General features: G+C 35.8%; 1 protein-coding gene across 3 annotated transcripts in view; it reads left to right on the top strand.

Annotated features, from left to right (window-relative positions):
- Positions 1 to 22,157, top strand: part of LOC150092732 (potassium voltage-gated channel protein Shaker-like) — a 235,879-nt gene that overhangs the window by 133,494 nt on the left and 80,228 nt on the right. For all 3 annotated transcript variants that reach the window (XM_090414429.1, XM_090414430.1, XM_090414431.1), the window contains exon 2: positions 1,322 to 2,874. In XM_090414429.1, the coding sequence (XP_090270555.1) occupies positions 1,322 to 2,849 (1,528 nt within the window). In that variant the 3' untranslated portion in view covers positions 2,850 to 2,874. The remainder of the gene's footprint in view (positions 1 to 1,321; positions 2,875 to 22,157) is intronic.

The raw sequence follows: 22,157 nt of genomic DNA, 5'->3' as shown, positions 1-22,157 counted from the left end.
GCAAGCAAACAGGACTAACTTGGTGTTTATATAAAAGCACAACATCATCTTAAACGAAAGACAGTTAAGAATAAGGTAGCAGCTAGAGAATGCGAATGATATCCACTCTCTTAATGGCTGTCGATCATTAAGAGAAAGAAGTTTGCTTACTTGCCTTGCATCGATTTATGCTTTCCCACACCGCCCATTACGCTAATGGAGGAAGACATTAACACACACAAGTCGTTCTGATGGATTAATGAAGAATTTGTTGCAGTTTTATTAGGCCTCGTAAACATTGTGTGTATGTAAGTACGTATGTGTATATAAATTGTTCCGCATTAAACGACGCCGTCTTTTGCTGAAGCAGCAGAAAACGTGAAGTGATTCTGAGAAGCAGCGTGTCGGGGAATGTGTTTGTTAGTGGCAGCCTCTTCCCAGGAAAAACGTCCGCACATCCTGTTACTGGTTGTTAAACGGACTGTTGGGTAACAGGAGGTGACAACGATTTGCTTTTGCGCAATATCGACGTTAACTTCAACGAAATAACGAACTCATCGGTAATGAATTTTATTCTCATCGAAGCTCTTTTCTTTCCGAGTTCTCCGTTGCACCTCTAAGCAGCATTACTTCTCAGAATACTTGTTTATATTCCATTCTGTTCCGCTGCTCACATTGGTTCGGTGTGTCGTATTTGCATCCTTTGCCTCTGCGCGTTGCCATGGATAAGAGGCAACCTGCTGCCCAATAGCGATGGGGATGGAGAGGGAGAAATGGAAGGGAAGAGAGGGAGAGAATATGACGTGAAAATAGCAGAAAGGAGTAAATAGCAACATCAGATCGTTCACGTTTTCTGTGACGTAATCGAGGCAGCTGACACAGCTGGAGCTTCGTGCTGTTACGGTATGTTAAGCGATGAAGAGTGACAGTGGCGGCGCTCTTGTCTTACTATGCGCACACACTACAGCTACACGCATCCGGGTAACTCTCCTAGCTGGGGTAGTCTGGGATCTTGTTTGGCATGCTTGGCGGTCATTGTCAAACTAAGCCTCGTGGGAACGCTTGAAATTCCTGGTTTCCGAACTGGCGCCAAAATTCTTCTCAAAATTTCCAAATTACATTTCATCGAAAAATGGGGGTTTACCCCCGTGCTGCGGCCGCGTGGAGCAGATCTTAGCTACGTGCCCGCGGTCCGCGCTTATCGCCTGCCGTCCTTGCACTCCCCATGTGGGCTCAAGATGGAGTCAACGGATGCGGGTGACGGGAGTCTGTTCGTCAGTAGCGGATGTGACAAGCACCTTCTCACAGCTGTTACTAACAACAACGATGTTTGTCCTTCCAGGTCGTTGCCAAAGCTCGACGATGCCGGCGGTGATGGTTGCGGTCAGCCCAACTCCTGCTACAGCGCTCTGTCCTTTCTGTCCTTGCAGGCTGTGGGAAATTTCGAGCCGATCCCTCACGATCACGACTTCTGCGAGAGGGTCGTCATCAATGTCAGCGGACTGCGCTTCGAAACCCAACTGCGAACGCTTAATCAGTTTCCAGACACGCTGCTCGGAGATCCTGCACGCCGCATCCGTTACTTCGATCCACTACGGAACGAATACTTCTTTGACAGGAACCGACCTAGCTTCGACGCCATCCTGTATTACTACCAGAGCGGAGGTAGGTTACGGAGGCCCGTCAATGTACCGCTGGATGTGTTCGCAGAGGAGATTAAGTTCTACGAACTGGGAGAGATGGCCTTCAATAAGTTCCGTGAAGACGAAGGCTTCATCAAGGAAGAAGAAAAACCATTGCCACATCGCGAGCTGCAACGGAAGATCTGGCTCCTCTTTGAGTACCCAGAGAGTTCTCAGGCAGCGCGAGTAGTCGCCATTATTTCTGTAGTTATCATCCTTCTGTCTATCTTCATATTCTGCCTCGAGACCCTGCCTGAGTTCAAACACTATCGCCTGTTTAACACCACTAACAATATCACCAGGGTGATTGAAGACGAAGTGCCAAGAACAACAGATCCCTTCTTCATCGTGGAGACTTGCTGCATAGTCTGGTTTACATTTGAACTCTTGGTGAGGCTTATAGCGTGTCCTAGTAAAATGGCTTTCTTCAGGAATGCCATGAACAGCATTGACTTGATGGCAATCATCCCCTACTTCATCACCTTGGCAACGGTGGTGTCAGGTGATCGTCCGGCCGAGAGGCCAGTAAATGAACGTGGAAATAATCAAGCCATGTCTTTAGCGATACTAAGGGTAATCCGTCTCGTCAGGGTATTTCGGATTTTTAAACTGTCGAGGCACTCCAAAGGCTTGCAGATCTTGGGTCGGACGCTGAAAGCCAGCATGAGGGAACTCGGGCTGCTCATATTTTTCTTGTTTATCGGGGTTATTCTGTTCTCCAGTGCTGTCTACTACGCCGAAGCAGATTCGGAGAGGTCGTACTTCAAGAGTATTCCCGACGCCTTTTGGTGGGCTGTGGTTACGATGACTACAGTAGGATATGGTGATATGCGGCCTGTGGGGGTGTGGGGTAAAATTGTGGGGTCTCTGTGTGCCATCGCCGGAGTATTAACGATCGCTCTTCCAGTGCCAGTGATCGTCTCCAACTTCAACTACTTCTATCACCGGGAGACGGACCAGGAGGAGATGCAGTCTCAGAACTTCAATCATGTGACCAGCTGTCCTTATCTCCCCGGGTCACTGGGTCCCAAAGTGAAGCGGGATTCACTGAGCGAGTCTACCTCGGACATTATGGAGCTGGAAGACGGGATTCTACTCTCCAGTGAACATCAGCAGCTAAAAAAGAGTATATGCAATCCAGTCCATAACAACAACGTTAATGCTTTGTCCATAGAGACGGACGTTTGATGCAAGCTGCATTCTGTCTGAGCAGGTAAATGTCTATGCTCTTACTTAGCCAATAATGCATTTAAATAACTTTCTAAACCATTGAGTAAAATATTTATATTATAAATTCACTCTATACTATAACGTGTTTTTTTTCAGTACACCAAGATTTGTTTTATTTAAAAAATTCACTCAAAATCACTACAAACTTAATGGAATCAATACATTTTATCAGTGTTATGCCGCCATGAAATATGTATTAAATTCATGCAATTCAATTACACAAATGCATTTAGTATTGAAATTATTCATCAATTCTCACACTTGTTGATGTGATACAGAAGTAGTCACGAGAAACTGTCGCGTGAAAAGGCTTTCATGAAGTTTTCTGACGTCACGCAGAAAAGCAATCTTTTTTGTTTTTGTGTGACAGTTTCGGGACTAAGGAAGAGTCTGTACTCATTAACAAGGATAAAGTGTTGTATGCGTTTCAGTAAGTAAATGATAATTGAACAAATATGCCTAGAAGGTATTTAGCAATAATTAATATCTGATTAATATGGTGGTGTTGCATTTTCCCTTATCATTTTTGCTGATATTGCAAAGTTTATTCATAAGAATCATTCACGATCAGTGCAGTAATAATACTCATATTGAATGCGTTTACGTACCTTTTATTAACATTTATTCCTAGCATAAACTCCAGTTGAGTTTGAAACTATCAGCAGTTTAATGTTTATGAGCAGTTTAATAAGCCTTGTTAAAATGTTTTTGAAAAAAAAAAAATGAATGTCTTTTTAATAATATAATAAAGAAGGTTTAGGTGTAGTAAATTATGGCAGCTTTTTTGTTATTAATGGATATAATGCACCTAGGAAAATGTATAAAATCGACTAAGTTCAGTTGTTAGGTCATTATAACTTGGAGGACAATTGCAAATGATTTTCAGTCTTTCATTCTTTTCGTTCTGAGGACCAGTATATTGATATTTAATGATTTCATGTAGGTACTTTGTCTTTTAGTATTTTAAGGTTCAGAAATGAAAGAGTAGGCCAGTAAACTTTTCCATACCCTTCCTGCAAAAAGTTTTCATCCACTGATTTCCGATTTATTTATATTGCACAGTTAATGCCTCACCTATACATTTTTATTTATTTATATAAAGCATGCAGGTAAATATTATGAATCTAAATATCTGTGATAGTAGTTATGATGTTCTAAATTACGTAGTAACATTTTCTTCTACCAATATGTGTGCTTTTACAGTCCTACTTGTTTCCTAAAGAAACATCCAAAGTTCCTTTTTTATATCAATTATTTCTATGATAGCAATTTCCCACTTCTCACGATTATTAAAGTAGATGATTGCCCAGCTCAGATAATGTTGTGCGTTCCTTACACTTCTTCTTGCTCATTTTCTCGTAAATTCACTGAAAAGGAACAGTTTGTCTTAATATCGCCAAAAATATACATTGTTTAGTGAGTGTATTACTCAAATAGTTTATCCTCCTTGTGGAATAGGTTATTATTATTAAGAGAGACCTCCAGGGAGTCAGGGATTCATCGAAAGAGGCCACATACTACACGCACCAGCTATCATACTTATTCTTGAATTCATTCACACTGCTTGCACACGCAACGTCCAATGTTAGCCCATTCCAATCACGCACCGCCCTATGAGAGAAAAATCTAGCCCTCACCCCCTTCTTAGCAGCATTCATTCTCAGCTTCCAAGGATGCCCTCTCGTCCTTTTCCCACCCCTCCATAAAAAGAAAAATTCAATCAACTGAAATCCTGTATGAATCTTTCAGAAGTCTGTAAGTCTGAATAATATCATTCCTCTTTCTCCTGTTTGCCAGTGTCTGCAGTCTACAAATTCTCAATTATTAGAGGTCAACTTACAAATGAATAATTAAATTATCTGCTTATTGAAGTTCACGCCATTTTTGAAATGTCTGCACGAGTCAGAGAAGCTATCCTGGCTAATTATAAACAACTGATGATAGACGTTCTCAGGTGAACCATGAATCGGGACCAGCCTACCGGGAATGCTAATCTAGGCCGAGACCAGAACATTTTTATAATTTTAATGCATTAAATTCTTTTCAATGGAGGCTTTATTCAGTTTGTTCGTCTGTCTGACTAATGTTTCTAAACATCAAAAATATAATGTCATTTTCAGAATAAATCTGTACACAAGGTACAGATAGTACGAACAACCTGATGTTTGTTTTATTTGTATTTTTCTCATCTACTTCAACTTAGCTTTTTTCAAACTTTTTATCTCTCTCAAATTTAGAGTACGTACCTAGGGCGAGACTGTCGGTGCGGACTTAGATGCCTTAATAAAGTGGGCAAAATCTTATTCAACAAAACAGTAACGTGCGCAAATAAAACAACAGAAAAAACTACGAGAAATTTCAAGTTTAAGATGTAATGTAGTGCAACGAAATATTAATCATTCTTTAGCATATTTCTCAAATCGTATCCTACTTTAGATGAGTTTAAAGCATTAACTACTACCAGATGAGAACACACACACACGTTTTAACAACATAGTTATCCAATTATAAACAACGTTAAATATAGTGTCGATGTAATAATTTTCCTTTTTCTAATAGCAACATTTTCTAAAATTCACATACTAAAATACGTCCGGTACTTTACATACCATTCGGAAATAAAGGAGTTATTCGTCAAGAGCTTCTTTTTTAACTTTCTGAACGCTATATTAAGAATAATTAATCATTTTTCTCTTTTAGACACTACATTCAAAGTTCAGTACTACTGCGAAATACATAATGGGAATTGCTAAGTGGTACCGATGTTCCAATAATGTCTCATCAATTCTTGTTAGCATTTCGCATCACGTCATTAGCATAATTAGGGAGTAGGCGGAGTGCCAGAAGAAGAAGGAGGGATGGAAAAAATATGCCACCAATTATGTCATAAATTAATCTCGATTGAGCCATTCAACATTTTTCTTTAAAAAAAACCCAGAAAGCATTCGGTGAAATCACGATCTTTCTTTAGTCCTGATACCGATTATATTTCAGCTTATTTTATTTCTTGAAAACTTGTCATCTTGCTTCGAGAATAACAGCCGATTATTATTATTATGCAGAGACATTCTTGATATACTGTTATCATTGAGAAAAGCCTTGCACATGTTGTAAATAAATAAAACAAAAGTGATTGATTAAATTTTTAAAATTTACCGGCTTGATATCACGAGTGGATAGCCTTGCGCTCTCCAACAAACACAGTCCGTGCAAGTTATTTCAAAATTTGCAAGTCTATCCCCCAGGTGGCACTCGTATGATGATGAAAACTAGTATACTTGTACATCATGGTGTGTGTGTGTGTGTGTGTGTGTGTGTGTGTGTGTATTACGTGCTATTCATTCTAAGTTGTTGATAACTTAAGCAAGGGACATGATCATAGGGTACCAGTTGAAGAGTAGCAGAATTCAGAAAACTGCCAGTATTTTTAGTTCACGAAGTGTTGTAGTTCAAGTGTTTCAGGAGCCGAAAGATACTAGTTAGAACAGTATTCGCTAGGCTGATGGTGACTGCCCACGCCTTATCGTTGAGGAGTAATGAACACAGGTTTCCCACCTTGTGCGAGTGCATAGACAAAAAAAAAAAAAAACAGTGAAAGATTAACTGTAGTATTTGACCCGGAACAAATGGCGGCGCATCCTGGACAACAGACCAAGTGACATCCTTCGTATGGCATCCATTCTAAGTAATCTTGTCTATGCCTAATCACTGAACGACTAAGTCTATAGTTGGCATATGAGTGATGTCGTTAGACCACTGATGTCTGAAAAAAAAATTGCTTTTTCGAATGAATTTTGTTCCCAGCTAATGCTCAGAGTGTAGACGGGGGGTTATGCAAAAACATAGTGAGAGGATTTTATGTTCCAGCAGAAAAAGGAAGCAGGCGGTATTATGGTATGGAGGATGTTTTCCTGGGAATCTCTTGGAGTTCTGTAACTGTACCGTACTATGACTACTGCAAAGGACCTATCCATTGTGGCTGACCAGGTATACCCTTTATGGTGAATGCTTTCCCACATGGTACCAGCATGGTGTTCCAGATTGATAATTGAGTTGTTCACAGAACACAACAGCGACTTTCTCTGCCGAATTCGTAGGATCTGGATCCCATATAACATTACTGGGATTACGTGCATTGAGAGATCTGGCATTTGAATCCTCTACCCAGAACACTGGCAGATCTAAGGGAAACAATTCCGATGACATAGTGTGGCATACCTCAAGCAAAGTCTTAACAGGCTTATAGGAGACATTGCTGAGTCTCCGTAGCTCAGTCAGTATAGACGAAGCCATTTGGTCCGAAAAAGCTGGGTTCGATTCCCGTCCAAGGTGAGAACCTTATCGGGTCTCTTTCGACTAAAGGTCAGTTAGCCGGAGATAGGGTTTTTTCAACCGGAAACTTGGGTTTTTCGTCCCCAGAATAGGCAAACCGGCCCTGTGAACACACACTTTAGTCATAAAAAAATCCCCCACTAACGCCAGACTCTGCGACAAGCCTGTTGGGGTTTCCCGCAGTCGCATAATCATAGTTGAAGCGTGATGAAAGCGCTTTAAAGAGAAAGGAGAAAAGACATTGCCACTCTAAGTAGCAGTAGTCTTGGCAACAAAGCTTGCGAAGGAAAGCTTTGTTAGGGAGGTGATTATACTGTATTTTGTGTACACTCTTGTGGATTCGATCCCTCAAATGTCATGAACGTTTGTGATAAAATTATTGATGATTTTAGTTGTCTTCAGAAACCACGTTTCTTATTTCAGGGTTGAAATAGCTTGAAAATATAGCGTGTTTTTGTCACCAGAGAAGGTTTAGAAGTTTTAAAGCTGACATGTAAAGAGAATTCAGCAGAACATACAACAGTCTTTTCCAGTGCGGTGATTACTATGACTTGACTAACGTTGATATATTGGTTGTATAATAATGGGATTAATAACTTTAGATGTAATATTTAGAAACAGGAATGCTGTGTGTTTTTATAGGGTGGAGTTTTGCATCATGCTATTTTATTAAAAAACAAACAAACTAACCAACTTCCATTTCCAACATCTTAATTTTAAGAGTGGAAGGATAAAATTTGAAAGTTCTAGTAGAAGAACTGAATGTGAATTTATAGTTCAAAATAAAGATTTCACAGACTATGAAAATTACTGGGATATTAAAGCCATCGGTTGAAAATGAAAGTATTTTAAAGCGAAGAAACTGTGACTAATAAGGATCTCTATGCTTTGCCTAAGGAATCGTAGACTATTTTTCAAGAATGTACACGAAGACAAATGGTTCGGCGCGCGATTGATGAAATTACACCACTTGCGATCTAGATGGAGATAATTCCACATTCATTCGGAACGTGAAAGGGTGACTTCTGAAGTGTGGTTTGGCACATCTCAATTTCTGTGATAAACAAACTAAACATGCCAGCGATGTAAATGAAAGGCTGTTGTTGGCCTCAGCTCATTTTAACCGATCAAGATCGTGTTGTGAAATGGAGATTTTTTTAAAAATTTTCTTGCATGAAATGTATTAATGCTCTTGAATGTGGTTGATTTCTTGCAGTCATTCGCTGTTCTGATTAGCAGCAGCTAATCTTATCGACGAAGATTTTTAATAGAGCAGTAAATAGCGTAATTGCATCTTATATAATGGTAGCATCTGTTTAGTATATACACAGCATCTGTAACTGATGTTATCCTAAATATTCTAAACATACATCATAAAGTTTGACAAAGGAATAAATATGGAATCAGTGCTTTTTTCCCCTCAAGATTTTGTGTGTGTGTGTGTGTGAGAGAGAGAGAGAGAGAGAAATTCTAAGATTCTCTTTTAGAAGGCAGGCGATTGAAGCTAAGATATTTTATTAACGATAAATAGGTTATGAAGTGTGTGTGTAATGATTCAAATCGGAGTAATGCGATGATTTCGATCTAAATTTTGGTTTTTCGATGGCTATTTTTAATATACTTTTAAAATAGATCCAGTAATCTAGAAATAGCTCTAGCCGTAAAGGGAAAAACTAGTAAAAATGGATCATGTATCGCATTTTTTTATTCTAACAGCGAATTCTTGTTTTCTTCTAAGATAGTGAAAATCTCACTTTATCAGAAAATTTTCAAAATGCATCCCATTAAGAAAAAATATAATTTTCTTACACTTTTGTAAACATAACAAAGAAAATTCAGTCTGTGATGTGTTTTGAAGACCTCTTTTTTGGAACATCATAAAATTCAGAAGAAAAAAAACAAGATGATAAACCATTTAATAAAAACATCGCGATAACATACAGAAACTGATTTTCTAAACGGTTTCAAGCGAGAGAAAAAAAAAGTTTTCTTATTTTTCCTAACAGTGATATATTCAGATAGCCCATCGGCAAATCCCGACTGACACTTCGCGATAGACCCACTTGGATGAACTGGGAAATTCCGAGTGCATGGATCTGCAATGGACAACTTTATGTATCGTAGTTGAGTTTTTATTACTATCGTAACATAATACATATCACCAGGCTGCTGGTAAAACCAGACAGCATGTCTGAAATCTCTGCATGCTACAGAAACGAAATAGCAACAGAACAGCAAATAAACCATTCGATCAAGTGATGATTTGTGCAGTCCTTAACTGTGCAACTAACTTGTTATTCGATGCGCGAAATAATAGAAATAAAAATAAGTTCTCTAATGAGGAATGCAGAGAACAGTGAATACCGAACTATGGAAACGCCATTTTCAGATCAGAAAATCAAATTTTTAAGAAGGGTTGGAAAGGGGTTACGATATCTATGAATACCTTAGAGCAGTGGTTCTTAACCTTTTCTAAGTCATGGAACACTTTAGATTATAAGAAAAATTTGGGGATTCCCAAAAGCATTAGGATCATAAAACTAACAATAAAAATATGCATGCACTTTATCTTTTATAAAAAATGGAACTTATTTTAATGCGATATGTAATATAGCTACCCTCGTCTCTTTGTCTATATTAGTAAGTCTTTCACGCTTTTTAGTTTTTATATTGGTTAATATTGAGAAACCGAACTCACACAATTATGATGTTGAAAACTGTGACAAAATATTCAGTGCCTTTATGGAGAGAGCTTGGTATTCGGATTGGACAAAAATCCAAAATTCCTTAAGAGAATTTTGTTTTTAGAGTACAATCCGTTGACAAGGTAACTAATTGTTCTTCTTGTAACCAAAATTCACAACTCGATGTATTAACTGTGCCAAATGAATTTTGTATCCAGTCATAATTTTATGTATTTAATGAAGGAAAGTAACTTGAAATTTTTTCTTCCAATATTGTTAAATGTTCAGTTATAACGGAAATAATTCCCTCAACATTTTTATTATGGAGCGAAGGAAACATATCTACTGTATGTTTTTTTTTCTGATATGCGGTTTTTCCAAAGAGAGATGTTTTTTCTGAAAAGCTGACAATTTTTCCGTGGATGTCAAAATATTTTCGTTTTTCCCTTGGATACTTGTATTAACGCTATTTAAGTAATTAAAAACATCGGCTAAATATGCCATTTTAGCACACCAAATATAATTTTGAAGACATTTTACAAAACCATCAGTACCTTCATTTTGAAAAAAGGCCAATAATTCATTCTTAAGTTTTAAAATTCGGAATAGCACTTTATCCCTGGATAACCATCTTATTTCAATGTGCAAAAGCAAAAATTCGTACTTGGCTTCCGTAGTTTTTTTTTTTTTTTAAAGGCATGCTTTTAAAGATCTTGACTTGATGTAATTCATCATATTTACAACTTGGTCTAATATTTTAATATTGCCGGTAATGTTTTTGAAACTAGGGATTCTCTGTGCAAAAAAACAGTGGACAGATATAATATTTGGGTTTATTTTCTTTGCAAGGGTAACAAATCCTTCAATAAAGCCTACCATTGATGGAGCACCGTCCGTACAAATTCCTACACACAGCTCCCATGAAATTTTAAAATTTTCTAAACATGACGTAATAATGTCAAAAATGCTCCTCCTGCAAACAGGTGACCTATAAACGATATTCTATGGGTTTAGAAGTTCAACGCGCATAGCAGTCTTCAGTTGTTAGGATCAGAGTAGCCAATTACACTCGGAACTGTCACGTGAAATCTTTCACCGGCGGAACACTTGAAACCAGTTCGCGGAACACCACCGTTAAGAACCACTTTCTTAGAACGTAAAAACACTTAATACCGACACTAGGTAATTAACGTAAAATACATTTTATAATTTCTTTCCCTCACTGGAACTGGAAGGATCGTTTCGAATTAATCTTCCCATCCTGGTAACAGTTTAATTCTCTCCAAAAGCAAATTAACCATTGAGTTATTCTATCGAATAGCATTCGACAAACAAAAATTTAGCTTAACGGTACTTATATATTGAATTTGATAAGCGTACATATGAGAAAATCAGCTTCATTCTTGTCCCATACATACATTTTGTATATATGATAGTAAGTCTCAAATATAGCCGGTGATTTGCGGACTGTTCTCAATACAGACCACTGAGTTATTCTATCATTCGTTTTCAGTGAGTCATGAAATTTGATGTAATACATAGACCTGTACAGATATACCGAATTCTGGTAAGAATAGCAGAAAAAACCGTTTCCAGTAATGAAAAATTGTCCCTCGTTTTTAACATTAATATTGAGCAGGAAAACCCTATTCGGACATCATCGGTTTCGAATTAGGATAAACAAAAACACTCGAAATTAATTCCTACTGGATTCAAAACAGTTAGTTGCATTGAACTGTTCCTTGAAATCTGGCTGGTTGGTTTGCAGCTTCATAAGGAGTAGGTAAACAACGAATTCAGGTTTGAGTCAGCACAACTCCAAAATCCAGTACTCAAAATAATAAAAAGCTTGACTTTATAGTGATTACAAATAACAACATGCTTACGGGTAATAAATACCATTGACTGGGTGACATCTTTTTGATTAAAAACTAAAAAAAAATTGAATCTGGCTTTATAGGCATTCTGAACTGACTGTGTATCCAGTGATTACTATCTGAAACGAGATGGATCAGTCTTTACGTTTCAGATAGTAATCGCTGGATGTACAGTCAGTTCAGTGTGTACTACTTACTGTCGAACAAGCTTTAAGTATGCGTTTATCCCGGTTCTATGCGGTTTCGCTTAGTCTGATCCAATAAGAAAGGAAAATATGCACAAGGACCAAAATTGCGGGGAAGCAATCAATTCAAATTCAGCACACACACTTCATGACGTAGGTAAGCGATTTACACCCTTCACTGAAATAACTTCGTTGTTCTCCACAATATCTTAAAACCACTAGCCATCAGGGGATGCATCGAAGAATTACTTCGCTTCAGAGAAATATAGTAAATATTATGATTCAATGAGATTATAATTCATTTATGGACATATGCGTTTCGGAGTGTGACATTGGAAAGAAACAAAGAGTAATTGGTTTTAAAACAATATTAAGGAGATAAAAAATAATACGAATGTTATATTTCACCTGTAATAATCCCTTCTGAAATTTTATTTCTCTTATTTTGTATATTTGGTAGTAACAGTAGCTGTAAAGATGATTATTGTAGTGATAATCGTGTTCGACACATTCGCAAGTATGTTGATGAAAGAACCGAGTTCTTTGAGCATTCTTCATTGGTAATGACATTCATGAAACCTTGAGGGTTTATAAAATGCACCAACACGTATTATTCGTGATCAAAGCCATTGCTTTCCAGCTGTAAACTAGATTTGTGATGATGGAATGAGATTTTAATCTGAATAAAATTCATTAACACAATTTTCATGCGAGAGCGAAACCGTCCCATATTTAATTCTCATAAACAATATTTAGGATATTGCTTGTTCTTCTCATTTTCTTGGTTTTATTTATTTCTACATTTAGTTTCAAATCTCAACTAAATCGTAAACAGTTGCCTAATTTTAATAATTAAGTGTACGCAGTTGTTAAAAACAGCAATATATTTAAGAGGTAGTGAAATCAAACCGACTGAGCCACATCTTTACTAGTTCTTTATGATGCCTCAAGGTAGTCCACCCCTTCTGGTATAATGAGCATTATTAATAGCTAATTGCGAATAATTCATTTTCAGAAATAAGATTCTAAATTATAGTCGTTACTTGAGGATTTCTACAAATTAAATAGCGACATAACGAGAGAGAACAAACTAGAAATTCGACCAATCTGAACTTGAGACGCTTCTAGTCACCTCGTACTATTCAGCCAGCGTGAAAGCAATGAAGGGGATATTTTAATGGCTGTAAACGCATGTGTTAAGATAACTTTGTCCACCATTGTGGAGGAGATTACAAGTGATCTAATTCACAATAAATAATGAAGCTGATCGTCTGATGTTCTATTTACAGATTTAGATTTGTATGTCCAAAAGTTGTCACTATACGCTCGCCTGGAAATGTCGGATGACATTTTGATAGAAATTAAAATACCAAAGTGGAAGAAACGATTAAAACACTTCCACTAAGGTTCAGTGGCTTGCTCATGGATGCTGGAATGTTTGCTTGCTCACGGACTAACGTCTTGAATGGCTTAATTGTAATTCGAATAAATGTATTCGAATAGATTTTTCAATATTCTCGAAGATTAGATGAAAATAGTGAACAGCGTCCAGTTATAGGCCAGACAACGCTATCTTAACCATGTAGTGAAATCACGAAAATAAACAAATTGTGCAGGTTAAAAAAAATAAAGGCAGAATAGTTGTTCCTTTTGAAGGTCTCATCATTTCTCTGTTAGTTATCTGGTAAGAGTTATAGAACATACTGTGCCTGTGAACCTGGTTAGAGATGATCGAGTAGTCGTGCTTTCTAGGAGAGAAAGGTCACTGAATTTTAGCTTGGACAATTCCTACCTACATACGTTCGCCCGAAAAGAGAGAGATTACACACCAGTGGTGCCAGTGGGCTAAGATTAAAAAAAAAAGCCGAAAATCTTGTTCTTAGACCAAACATTGTTTTTATGCTTTTAGTAAATAAGATGATGGTATAATACCTAATAAGGAAAATTGTTATATGTACTCAGCAAATTGCGTAATAGATTAATGCGATTAATTTCAGATTTATTTTCAATTAGTAATTTGATTTAGTCGTTTAATTATAAAAATCTGGTAAATCTGTGCTAGTGAAATTAAATACATTAGCACAAAAGAAGACCAGTTATTGGAACAAAACAGAAAATAAAGTTTCAGCTGTAATTTTCATACTGATGCGCGAATTAAGAAAAAAATAACACTTGCAGGAAGTCCCCCCCCTCCCTTTATTCACTCTCTGAAACAACTTAATAAAACGAACTGCAAATAATTTATTTTCCGTTGAAGAAAGCCTAAATTCAATTGGACTCGTGTAAAAATATTATTTTTATTCTTCATTTTTCACTCGCATCGAGATGAGAATGAAGAAACTACATTTCCACTTGTGGACGGGATTTTGTTATTCTTCTGTTAGATTTTCATCAATATTTCATAGGGAGCAAAAGGATACAAATACTTTCGAAGTATTTACGTTTTCTTTCTACTAATTCGTGAATCTGTAAAATAACGTAAGTAATTTTCGCATCATTGACGGCGGATTTTCAAATTTAAAATACAGGGTGTTTCAAAAAGAATGACCCGATTTCAGTTTTCATTATTTCATTATTAAATTATATTTAATAATGAAAATGTGGTACAGTTGTAAAATAAATTACCAAGTATAAAGTTTCACTCACCACAATTACAAATGTACAATTGGGACATTCGTTTTAAAATACCCTGTATTTGAAACTATCACTGTTCATATCCATTTGCTTTAACAAAACTTATCGCAAATATAATTTAATATCCAAGAAAGGTACGATAACATCCATGCAGTCAATCAACGATTTAAAGGTAATATTTTGTTTTTTATACACCTGCTTATTAGGAGGTCAATCAATCTTATAATGAATTGTTTGGTTCGATTTTTAACTTTCACTCTTAGCGGAAGCAACAATATTTTGTATATTAAAGATTAGTCCTATGAATTTCTCACATATCTGTGTTTTTCATATCGCATTTTTCTGAAATGCTTCATGTGAGCAAATGGCTGAACATTTTCATTTATGCAATAATACAGTCATGGCTTCGTTTGGAGCAACCAGTGAAGGTTGTATCAATTCTGGAGGAGGTTTGTGGATTGTTTCAAAACCTTCATTAACCCATCAATATCACTAATAAGAAACTCGCCACAATAAGAAAGCGATTAAATCATCCAAAACATTCCAGAAGTTCTAAAGGACTTTTTATGGCGATTTCGAAAAATATAAATAGTTCTGCATTTTTCCAATAAAATTCCAACATTTAATTCGAAATCGAAAAGGTGTTCTGGATTTTTCAAAAACTCATCGGTTTGAGTAAGGTGAACGCATCTTCTGAATGTACCCTCAGGGGATGTACAGGATATCATAACAGTATCAAAATCAAAATTTCCTTCTAAGGCACTTCTGAATGCAACAATCCACCTACATCTTGGTCTTCTTCCTCTGGTCTTTTTCCTGTCACTCTAGCAAAATAAAAAAAAGCTTGTTTTGCTAACCTATCTTCTCCCATTCTGTATAAGTGCCATCTGAGATAAAAGCTCTACTAACACATTCCTGAATACCAACAATGTCAAATTCGTTCCTTTAATATGATACTGCGATTGATGCCATCCTTTCACTCCTCGAAGTTTTCTCAGAATCCTCACATCTGTGGTCTCCAGTAACCCCGCTCTCAGATCCATAAGTTAAAATTGGTTCGAACACTGTCTTGTATACAGCTAGTTTAGTGTTTTGACTAATTTCTCTCTTATTCCATATAAATTAATTCAGTTGGCTTCCTACCACACCAGCTTTGCTTACTCCGTTATCTATTTCGATAGTTAATTTGTCATCTGGACTAAAAATTGTGCCTAAATAGCTGAAATATTTTACTTGTTCTATAGGGGCTCTCCATCCAGGATGCATTTGATGTTTTCAATATTTTCGTGCCTATTTTCATTCTCTTATGATTGCTGGTTTTCATACCAAATTTATTATAACAGTTATCCAGTTTAGTCAAGGAATCCTGCCGACTTGTACTGGATTTATTTTGAAGTATAACATTATCTGCATAAAGTAAAGAGCTGACATTAACATTTCCAATTTTGATATCAGGTGGAATAATCCTTCATATTACGATCCATATAGTTGATGAATAAAAGTGGAGCTAATGTGCACCCTTGTCACAACTGATTTAACATCAAATATTCCGGAGTCCACCATAATTCAAAGCAATTATAACTGCTGACTTACAACTCAAATATAGATAAGTATTGCTCGATATAACGCCCAATTTGCATAGTATAACTGTAGCGTTTTGAAGAGGTTTCATCTTGGCACTTTGTATCAAGGTCGTTGTTATATTTCCATGATTTCTCAACTCTTTGTGTTAAAGTGAAAATCTTATCCTGACAATCTCTGTTTGGTATAAATCCAGCTTGTATTTCTCCAAGCTTTCCGTCCACAAATGTCTTAACCGTTTCTCAAGAATACTTGAATAAATCTTACCAGGAACACAAGGAAGGGAAATTCCTCTGTAATTTTCAAGTTTTATTTATCTTTTTGTAGATAGGTACTTTAAGATTTCTACTCCAATCATCTAGAATTCTACCCTCCTTATCAGGGTCTCTGAACTATGCACTGAAGCCATTGTAAAACGTTTATACTATATATTTGAGCATTTATGGTCGAATATCATCTACTCCAGCTATAATTCTACATTTCAGGCTTTTGATAGAATGGTGTTTCTACTTCATGCATTGATATGTATTCCTGCTGCTGAGTGTTTCTACCACCGCGTTGCCAGCCACTGCTTATTTCATTTAGCAATCTTTCAAAGTAATTACTCCAGACTCCTAAAATATATTTAGTTTTCATGTCATCTTTATCATGTCCAATTCCTTTTACAGTACTCTTTCCTCATTTTTCAACTTCTTCAACAGTCTGTAGAATATTTTGCCACTTTCCTGATGTTCATTTTCTATGTTCTTACCTATGTTATTATCTATGTTCTAAGTCTTCTTGTGACTTCTGTTTAGCCAGTTTTATGTATTGCTTTGCTTTCTTCTATTTTGTCTCTGTATTCTCCCAGAGCACAAGCTGACTTATTCGCCAGGAACTTTTGATATGCTTTCTTCGTTTTTTCGGAAAGACCTTACCGGCTTTCATTTGACTGCATCTTTAACTTCAAGGAGTAAATTTGTGTCCATCAAGGAGTTTTGGTTTTTCTATCCTTGAAAACAACTTCTCAACATGACTCTCTTTCTGAATCAATCAATGCTTTCTTCAGGGTTTGCCACTGAATCGCCAAGGTTTGGTTCTCTTGTTTTCACTCTTTTATTTTTTATTGAATAATATTTGTATATTTTAGTCTACATTTTACCCCTGAAAGCTGCTGAACTTTGAATCGTTTTAAAACTTTCTTACATATGCTTGTTTTCAATATGAAATTCAATTTTATCCTGCTCAAGACTAAATGGTGATCACTTCCAATTTCAAATCCTCTGTATATCTTTGTGTCCTTAGCCTTCTAAATGTAGAATTTCATAAGCGGAGTGTGATTTTCCTGTTCTCTAGCACTACCGCTACTATCATTGCAGGTTCAGTGTGATAAACTGCCCGTTATAGTTTATGGAATATTTGGATAATTGGTCATTTTATTTTGTATTACTTCTACTACGTAACATTGATTATGCTTAACTTTTAGTTTAGAAAAAGTAGCGATGGGGTCCCTCGTTCTGTCCACATTATGAAGATTGCAGATAGCGTTAATCTGTTCTTAACTTCCCTACTGTTCACCAAACCTCGAAATTTACAGCAGGCAAAACCTATGATCGCCCAAGTGACAATACTGTCACGTTTTATGCAGAAAAATACTTTTTTTTCTAGCAGTAATAATAGAGAAGCAATCTATAGACCTTACCGGCTTGGTGTCGAATGTATACCATTTAGTTTTTTCTATCTTTCCTGAATGAAGGGTGATAATTAAGGAACACGTTCTATGTAGGAAGCTATAAGTACATTAAATGCAATTAAATGCTGTAGTTCACTACCAATACTATAAGTGTTCTATTGTATATTTCTAATCCTATCTAAATCTCTACAACATGTATTTTAAATCTTGATTACGCGGTGATCTTAACAAACTTTTAAGTCAATATTGATGAACGTTTCCTACTTTCAGCATTGCTGCTCGTTTCTGTGAATCACTACTTTAAGCGAAATTTTTTTCTTTAAGAGTTCAATCAAAAATTAAATAATTTTATTTAAAATATTACAATATTATACCGATTTCTTAGTTATTTTCTCCTTCTTAAATATAACAGAAAGATTTACACATTCGAATTCTGAAAAGTTTGTCTTAGAGAACATATATATATATATATATATATATATATATATATATATATATATATATAATGTATCATTCTTATGATACATGCTTTATACTTAACCTCATCGACGCTTAAGGAAAAGAAAATGAATAAGCGGTAATATTCGAACTCCTGTTTTGCAATACACGTTAATAGTTCCAAAGTTTGATACCAAAACTTGGTTTATCTCAGGAGTTATAAAATTGCACAGTACTTGTGTTAGATGGTATTCTTTGTTCGTTAATCTGTTTACATTCAATAAGCCGATTTCATGAAGCAGACAGAGTAGAAAATCATAAAGTTTATTAAAATTCGCTTTATAATTTGCATTTAGGAAATTTAGGATGAAATCTGAAATATTTTTTTTTTTTACTGTAGTTAAAGAAATTCTGCAGCCATGTATTATATCGTGTTGCTTCCTCAAATAAGATGGGGAAAAACTAATTAAAGCGTAGGCGTTCGTACAGGGAGTGCCGAATTTAATGTTGGGAATATCTTCAAAAAACTGAGGAAAACTGTAGACTTTACATTCAAAACCTTTTGGCAGAAATAAAATCTCTTAATGATCCTGCCTACATCTAAATCGAGTGGTTTGGTGTTCATGCAGCTTTCCTTTGATGATTTTTTGATTTGATGTTAATATATCTTTTCTATTTAAATTATGTTCCTATGTTAAGTTTCCATGATAAATTAAGTTCCTATGTTAATATATTATGAGCAATGGATTTTGCGGAAATGAGAGGCCTCAGAGGTTTATATTACTGTCGACATTTTCAATTACTTTTAGTAACAATAGTGAAAAATGGTAACAACAATTTTTAACGCATAATAATAATATCCTTATATGAATATCCCTCTTTTGGCATATATTATCGGCAACAATGTTCGCTTCTGCAGCAAACTTCTGTTTTTGCAACAATCACTCTTCACCTGCAATCCCAAATATATTCGATTCAAGGAAAAAAATTCATTTTGCATGTGCTTTCCCTTAAAAAAAGTTACATAAGTAAATTATTTATTGTTCTTGTTAAAAATATTTAACTGTTTCTCAGTCTAAAACACAGTAAGACAGTATTTCTAAGGAGAGGTACAAAGTTTGTCTGCAATGTAACAAAGTATATCAGTAAACATGAACACATTTATAAATTAAGAAAAAGGAGAATATAAAATGCTCGGAGGAAGAATATAAAAATTTTTTATCTGGGAAAAATTCCCTTGTTTATTTATGATCGATTTCCATTAGATTTAAATAAGATCTTTATGCATGGTAAAGAGTGAGTAAAATTGCAATTGCGCAGTGAATTCTATTAGAATATATTAACATATCCTCATGCATAAGAATACTGTCAATGGTTGACTATGCAAGGGAAACTGGGCATTGTTCTAATAGGCGTTCGTTCTCTCGCAGCAAACTCTCTAGCAAACTATATCGGTTTTATTACAGTTTCATAGAAGGGATTTTCACTATTTATGATACAATAAATATATATTGTATCAGTTCTTTACCTCAGTTTCTAGTGAAGTATCTCTGGCTGCCTGCACGAAGAAAAAACTGTTTTTGATTTCGAACATGTAACTCATCATCATCACTGAAAAATTAATATAGACATATTTATTTTTTCCAAAAGAAAATAGAATTTCTTTTGAAAAAAAAAAAGAGCGACTGACTTAAATAAAACTTTTGCACGATTTAAACATTTCAAAATTTTCTTGGCATTTTATAAAATAGTGTTAAAACATTTTTTTTTTTTTCAGAAAAAAAACCAACCGCATTTTGATTGTCACTTAGAATAATCCCATAAAGTAGTAGTGCCTTAGATATTAACAAATACTTTCCCGCTGTGATGAAACCAGTTGTGTAATATTCAGCACACCGAACTGATATCACACACCTCGATCATCAGGCTATACCGAACTTTAATAACTCCTGGCAATTTTATCGCCTTTGCGATCACAGGAGACAGGAAACCTAACGATTTAGTTTCGTGAATGGGCTTATGATTACATAAACTAGGAATCCTTTACTGCAGTTCAAATGTGGATAAGACCACTTTGGATTTTCAGTAAATAAGTAAGGCAGTGAAAATCTACCAAATTGCTTATTTTGTGCGACTGGTTTGTCGAGTGAAGAGAGTATGCGCTTTTCAAACTTTCACTGTGGGATCAAATCCCATGTAGGATGCTCTTATTTATTAAACATCCGCTTTATAAATGTATTTAAGTGACAAATGATAAACAATTTCATCTCTGGTGTAAGACTATTATCCCGTTTATTGGAGGTCTGAGTTGTCTGTAGAGCATATTTTCGAATTATCTAAACCTTTTTCTCAATTTACTATTGAGAAATTAGTAATTGGAGCTTTCTACTTGTATGAGAATGTACACTGCACACAAAGACAGTGCTTTGGTTTTACATAAAAGCAATGTCACCATCCCAACTAAGACGAGACATTCGACTTCATATAAAAAAGTGTCTGGAACTGAAATAACGTCTGCTACAACATTTATAGTACATTAAAAGGCACTTGCAATGGAAATAGGAAAACAAGATAATCAAAAAAAAAAATCAATTTTTCTTGGTTTTGCAATTTCTGAAGAGATTTCCTAAGAGATTTACAGATGTAGAAGAAAGGCCTGCCATTTAGTCGATCTTACCATGTTGTCTGTAAAGTGAAACAGTAAAACAAGAGCAGTTGATTCTCATTTGAGAAGTACGCATGACATAACGGCGACTGTCTGAAAATTAAATTTAGCAGTTGTAATTAAAGATGTGATGCAAATTCTATTCAACATGCATCGAATACAAGACGTTAATTTTACTTGATTAAGGTCTTAAGTATATTTTATGAACGGTAGGCTGTAAAGAATGTCTTCAAGCAGAAGATTACGATCAAGGTTATGTTACATTTAAGTGCATTTTTATTACACTATACTTAGAGATCCTTGTTGCTACTAAATTTATCGCATTTTCCAATATATCTTTAAAAGGAACTTATAAAATACTGCTTAATGACCAGCAGAAAACACAAGGTGAAGCAGACAAACACACACACATGCACGCACACACACACGTACTGCGGGGCGATCGGAAACAGGAACAAAACTAGCAGCTTATTGTGCAGGAAGAGACGACCCAGTTCTCGATCGAAACATCGATTTCAGCCAAGCATTGGAGAGGGCAGCTAACACACGCACGCACGTTCTCGCACACATCATGGCTGCAGTAGTTTCCACTTCTGGCTACTTCCGTACTCCACACAGCGTCCTAGAAACGCTTCGTCTAACGGGGTTGCCCAAAAGTGGCTCCATTCACAGCAGAAGCGATTAGAGACTACAAATCGCCGTACCGTGACCACTTTAATAGTTAAAATGCCTTCATTCAAGAACAAATGTCACTTTGAATGGAACAAATAACGTGGTAACAAGTCAAAGAAACTGGAGCATGAAGAGAAGAAATGGAATTCTAAAGTAAAATAAATTGATAAGGTTCTGATAATGAGATATGTCACTACATTCAGCCTGATGAGCTCACGTTATTAACAAAACTAGTAGTACCAGTGGCTTCGTCGTTTATTCAGCTGTGAACAGGCGTGAACGATGCAACTTAACATTTAAATAAACCATACTTGAACAGGTTGCATTTTTAGAAGCAAATGTCGTGCCACAAGCAATTTGCTACAAAAATCAAATTATAGACTCGGTTAAGGTTAAACATTCATTTAATAATGTGTTGAATGATTGATATTATCTATGCATTCATTTATGTAATCTGTATATACAAACGAGAAGTCCTTTTCCTGTATATGAAGTGCCGTTTAAGTAGTTAAATATTCATAGATTG

Source organism: Typopeltis vanoorti, chromosome 25 (genome assembly GCF_054136105.1).
Source record: "Typopeltis vanoorti isolate ZY-2024b chromosome 25, IOZ_Tvanoo_1.0, whole genome shotgun sequence".
Lineage (NCBI taxonomy): Eukaryota > Metazoa > Arthropoda > Arachnida > Uropygi > Thelyphonidae > Typopeltis > Typopeltis vanoorti.
The sequence above is the reverse complement of the archived record's forward strand: the minus strand, read 5'-3'. Positions and strand labels throughout refer to the sequence as shown.